We start from the raw sequence: 6,000 nt of genomic DNA on the forward strand, positions 1-6,000 counted from the left end.
CTCCAAACTCCAACGCCCCAAGTCGTAACAGTGTCGCGCTAACTACTAAGCATAAGGTGAAATTTATTGTTTTGTGATAGCAGTACATAAGAAGTACAATTAATATAAAGTACAAAAATACATACTGCAGTAAAGAGGTAATGTTCATGGGCCACACAATAAACTGATGGTGTAGGCAGAGAAACATTCCCGATTGTTGAGTGAGTACTGTCAGCCCAACGGCAGTAACGAGAAGAGGCACAATGACCATTTTGTATTACCAAAGGCTCTTTTTTGTTCTGATTTGTGTTTTTCCTTACATAATTTATGCTGTTAATTAATGTTTCTTGTGAATGTTGTGTATCCAATGCTACGTTCAAAGTGAATTTATTATCAAAGTACAGGTGCACAATTCCTTATCCCAAATTCTTGGGGCCAGTTGCATTTCGGAATTCAGAAGTTTTTGGATTTAAGAAAATCGATGATTATATTGATAATTAACCTGTCTCAGTGCGGGTGGACTTTACGACCCGGGAGAGCTCCGGACCGACGCACATCCTCCCGTATACTTTAAATCATCTCTAGATTACTTATAATACCTAATACAATGTAAATGCTACGTAAATAGTTGTTATACTGTATTATTTAGGGAATACTGACAAGAAAAAAGTCTATGCATGCTCAAACAACGTGTGCTGGAGAGAGAACTTCTGGGTTTTCCCAATCCACGCTCTTTTTGACATTTTCACAGTGAAATTAAACACAAAGTCAACAGTGAACACAAAACATATAGTTAAGTGGGATAAATAAAGACTACAAATACTATTACAGTTTTATTAAACATTCAATAAAATATAAAAATATACAGCTTCAAACGAACCGAATCAAACACATGGTAAATAACTTAAATACTCTAGGACATATACAGGTTCAAACTAAGCTAGTTAAGTTGCATTACTTCTGGCAAACAAAGCTAAATACTCTACAGGTACCTGATGGGCCAGGAACAGGATTCTCAAGTTGTGAAGCAGCACTACGACAGACAACATTTTTAAAGACTTCTTCAAGTGTCATCTGTCTCATTAACATAGATTTATGCCTAAACAATCTCTCTTTAACTGAGTAAACTGCCATAATCTCTCACTCACTGATAAATGCACGTTGTTCAAGGCCAGCAATTAACTGATCACACATTTTCACCATATTGTCTATGGGGCTTTTTCACCTGTGTTCACTATGTCATCATCATCACTACTATCTTCATGATTATCTGTACTTAAACACCATTTCAGCAATTTCTCCATCACTCAAGGAATACACAACAGGTGCATCATTGTCAATGTTCAGCGTTTCTTCGATGTCAGCTTCCTCTAACTTATTTACACTTTTGTTCGTTAACATTTTAGTGTAAGTTACGAGGTTTGATATCATCACCTTCTCACTAGTGACACGAAATCCTTCAAAGTTTTGATCTGTAGGTTTGTTTACATCAAACATTGTTGTAGGCCAAAGTCTGTGCCAAGCATTTGTTAATGTTAATCTATCAACATCATTCCCAGCATTAGCAACTGCGTAAATGGCATCCTTAACATTGAACTCTTTCAGGAAGTCTTGGATTTCTACTCCTCTGTTGACTGCAGAAAGCATACAATTCAAAAAATAGTCTTTATACTTGCTCTTCATGGAGCGTAAAATTCCTTGATCACAAGGCTGATGCCACATAGATGTCACCCTGGGGGCGGGGGGGGGGCAAGTAAACTGCGAAAACATCACCTTTCACAAGAAGTTCGGCAGGGGGATGTGCGGAGTAGTTGTCAGGAGCAATAAAACTTTACAGTTTTCTTCCAGTCCAGCTTGCCTGCAATGAGCTCGTGCCGCTGGTACAAAGTGGTTATTGAACCAGTCAGGAAACATTTCTCGGGTTACCCATGCTTTCTTGTTTGCATAATAATGCACAGGTAAATTGCGTACAGCTTTCAGACATCTCGGATGTTGGCTTTTTCCAATCACTGCCAACTTCACCTTGTGTGTGCCTGCTGCATTGGCACACCCAAGAATAGCTAACCTGTCCTTAGCATCTTTAAAACCTGTTGGTGCTCCCTCATCAGCCATTGTTCGTGTTTTTCTAGGAAGGTAGTGCCAGTACAAAGCTGTTTCATCAGCACTGTAAATTTCTTCCGGTCTTCATCAGAGATTATCTTGGCAAATTCGTCAACGTAATTTTCAGCTGCTTCATGATCAGCAGAAGCTTCTTCCACCACAGATTTTCAGATATCTTACACGATGACACTTCTTAAATTTCTGCAGCCAATCCTCTGAATATTGACACTCACCGTCGATGTTCAGTTCTTCATGGTATATTCTAGTTTGTTTCATGATCAACATGCAGCGTACATCACTTCTTCTTTGTCTAATCCACTCAATCAACACACAGACAAGATCTTCATTTTTTGCTCTATGCATTGTTCTCCTATTTTTCATTAGTTTATGGTCATCACTGTCACTATAAAACTTCAGTAACTTGTCTTTCTGTTTCTTTAAATCATCTACAGTGGTAGTTCTGACACCATATTCTTCAGTAAGATGCCGCACAGATACACCACGCTCAGCTTCTGCAATAACTCCATTTTCTGCGTTATTGATAGTGATAGATGCTTCCTTCTCTTGTTCTAACTGTTACCCATAGGGGTATCTGCAGCTCTTTTTGACATTTTCACAGTGAAATTGAGCACAAAGTCAACAGTGAGCACAAAATATCAGCGAACAGCAAATTAAGATTTTTTCGCCAACAGCTGAGTGACATCAGCTGTCGGCGAAAAAAACTTCAGTTTTCGGAGCTTTTTGGATTTCAGAATTTTGGATAAGGGATTGTGGACCTGTGCATACAAGTCACCCTGAGATTCAATTTCCTGAGGGCACCCTCAGCAAATCTATAGAGTAATAACTATAACAGGATCAATGAAAGATCAACCAGATTGCAGAAGGCAACACACCGTGCAAATGCAAATATAAGTAAATAGCAATAAATGAAGGTCCCTAGGTTGTGGAAACATCTCAATGATTGGGCAAGTGAAGTTGAGTGTAATTATCCCCTTTATTCAAGAGCCTGATGGTCATGTGTAGTAACCATTCTTGAACCTGGTCATGTGAGTCCTGAGGCACCTGTACCTCCTCCCTGATGACAGCAGCGAGAAAAGAGCCTGGCCTCGGTGGTGGGGGTCCCTGATAATGGATGCAGCTTTCCTGTGATAGTGTTTCGTGTAGATGTGCTCAATGGTTGGGAGGACTTTACCTGTGATGGACTGGGCCAAATCCACTACTTTTTGTCAGAGTTTCCATTCCAGGCCAGTCAATACACTCTCCCACTACACAACTATAAAGTTAGTCATAGTCTCAGATGTCACGCCATTTCTCTGCAAACTCCGAAGGAAGTAGAGGCACTGCCGTGCTCTCTTTGCAACTGCACTTATGTGCCGGGTCCAGACAGGTCCTCTGGAATTTAAAGTTGCTAACCCTCTCCACCTCTGATCTTCCGAGGAGGTGATGGACCTCTGGTTTCCCTCTTGCAAAGTCTACAATCAGTTCCTTGGTCTTGCCGACATTGAGTAAGAGGGTGTTGTTACGACACCGCTCAGCCAGGTTTTCAGTCTCCCTCCTATTTGCTAATTCATCACCACCTCTGACTCAGCCCACGATGTTTGTGTCATCAGCAAACTTGAGTCCGAAGTGTACAGCGAGTAGAGCTGGGGGCTAAGCACACAGCCTGTGCTGATGGAGATCGTGGAGGAGATGCTTTTGCCAATCGTAACTGACTGGGGTCTGCAAAGGAGGAAGTCCAGGATCCAATTGCACAAGGAAGTATTGAGGTCTTGGAGCATATTGATTAGTTTTAAAGGGATGATGGTATTGAATACTGAATCCTGAAGTATGTATCTTTGATGTCCTGATGTTCCAGGATTGAGTCAAGAGCCAATGAGGTGGCATCTGCTGCGGACCTGTTGCCCAGGTGGGCAAATTGGAGCGGATCCTAGTTGTTTCTCAGGCAGGAGCTGATACGTGCCCATGGTGCTGCTGCAAGTAAGTTTTTCATTGCACTTGTGCATATGACAATAAACTCAACTTCAACTGCAAAACAACACACACAAGATGCTGGAGGAACTTAGCAGGTCAGTCAGCATCAACGGAAATAAATAAACAGTTGACTTTTTGAGCTGAGACCCTTCTTGAGAACTGGAAAGGAAGGGGGAAGGCAAACGGTGGGGGTGAGGGGAAGGCGGGTAGCTAGAAGGTGATGGGTAAAGCCAGGTGGGTGGGAAAGGTGAAGGGCTGGAGAGAAAGGAATCTGATAGGACAGAAGAGTGGACCGTAGGAGAAAGGGAAGGAAGAGGGGACCCACAGAGGTGATAGGCAGGTGAGAAGAAGTAAGAGACCAATGTGCGGAATAGAAGAAGAGGGGAAGCTGAGGGAAGTGGGGTTTTTTTGCCAGAAGGAAAAATCGATATTCATTAAATCGGGTTGGAGGCGACCTAATTGCTTTGGATTTCTAGCAAATGCAGACTTCCTCATTGACTTCAGGGTTGGAATGCACCCTGAAAGCCAAAAAATGAACAACCATTTGATGGTTTGGGCCAGTGTTTTTCAGTGAGCTTACCTGATGTGGTGACTGTAACGCATTTTGAGTTTGTAAACGGTCCTCCCCGCATGGATCAACCGTGTCTCTGGCAGAGGGTACATGAAGGCTTTCAAACCCATTATGCCGTTACTACAAAGAGACAGGAAAGAGACATTAACATTACCCAAATCTACCTAGGGCTCATTATGCCCAATCTTATCTCAAAGTCCACGGTGCCCACCTCCACCTGAGGCCATCACGAAACTGTGCATTGGTCAAGGGCCCAATCCGCTCAGAGGTACAAGGCATCAACCTGAACTCCAGAGTTAAGTGTGAAGAAACCAGCCCAGGCAGAACCTAGCCCTTACACCCTGTCAGATGTGCCCAGCCTACCCCATCCCATGGCCCAGCCTTACCTCAGGGGATTTACACTCCATCCCAGTGCCCAAGGGAGACATACACTATCCGAGAGCCCAGCCTTAACCCAGGGGGTATCTTACCCCTTCCCAGTGCCCAACCTTACCTCAGAGGGCCTTATACTCCACCTCAGTACCTAGCCAGTCTGTAGCACTCCTTATATCTCATCCCAGTGCCAAGCCTCACTCCATGGGGCTTTTTACCACATCTCAATACCCAACCTTATTCCAGAGGACCTATACCCATTACAAAGCCCAGCCTTATCCCAGGGGCCTTAAACCACACCCAGAGCCCAGCCTTACCCTATTCCCCCCCCCGGGGGCTATTTCTCCCTCAGTTTTAATGTGTCCACATCAGACCAGGCCCCCCGGGCATGGGCAGGACCTGGTCCTCAGGGTGTCCGGACTCACAGCTACCAAACCCACACCAGGGCCCACTTACTCGGCGCTAGCGCCTGGACCCGGCCGAATGAGGGTGGGCGGGGAGGAAAGACAAGACATTTACTTCAAACCCGCGGAACCTCAGCGCAGCGCCGCCATTTAAAATTTCCCGCCGACTGCGCTGAGGGAGCGCGGCCGACCACAAGCCCCGCCCCCCAACCGCCCCAATATCCCCGCTCCTCGGCCGCCCGTCCCGGCTGACCATTAGCCCCGCCCACTGCTGTCAGTCATGTATCAGCCCTGAACCAGGCCGCGCACAGGCTCCGCCCCCCTGCCGTCAATCAGGAAGGCTCAGCCCCGCCCCACAGGCCCCGCCCACTGAAGTCTCCACGCCCCTTTCCTGACCTTTAACCTCCCCCTTTCCCCAAGCATGCCCACCTCTCCAGGAGGGAATCCCAAACCTCATGTAGGACAATCAGACATAGGAGCAAATTAGGCCATTTGGCCCATCGAGTTTTCTCTACTATTCCATCATGACTGATCCATTTCCTTCTCAATTCCAAATGAACAACATCCACTATTATTTCTTCAAAGAATTCCAACAGACTGGTC

The 6,000-nt window shown here is 45.0% G+C and overlaps 1 protein-coding gene across 1 annotated transcript in view; it reads right to left on the reverse strand.

Moving 5' to 3' along the window:
- LOC134339612 (membrane-anchored junction protein) overlaps nucleotides 1-5,586 on the reverse strand; it is a 112,232-nt gene extending 106,646 nt beyond the window's left edge. Inside the window, exons 1-2 of the mRNA XM_063036280.1 lie at nucleotides 5,450-5,586; nucleotides 4,631-4,741 (exon numbers count right to left, since the gene is read on the reverse strand). Coding sequence (XP_062892350.1) covers nucleotides 4,631-4,741; nucleotides 5,450-5,508 — 170 coding nt within the window. The 5' untranslated portion in view covers nucleotides 5,509-5,586. The remainder of the gene's footprint in view (nucleotides 1-4,630; nucleotides 4,742-5,449) is intronic.
- Nucleotides 5,587-6,000: the final 414 nt, after the last annotated feature.

The sequence above is a fragment of the Mobula hypostoma genome, chromosome 30 (genome assembly GCF_963921235.1).
Source record: "Mobula hypostoma chromosome 30, sMobHyp1.1, whole genome shotgun sequence".
Taxonomy (NCBI): domain Eukaryota; kingdom Metazoa; phylum Chordata; class Chondrichthyes; order Myliobatiformes; family Myliobatidae; genus Mobula; species Mobula hypostoma.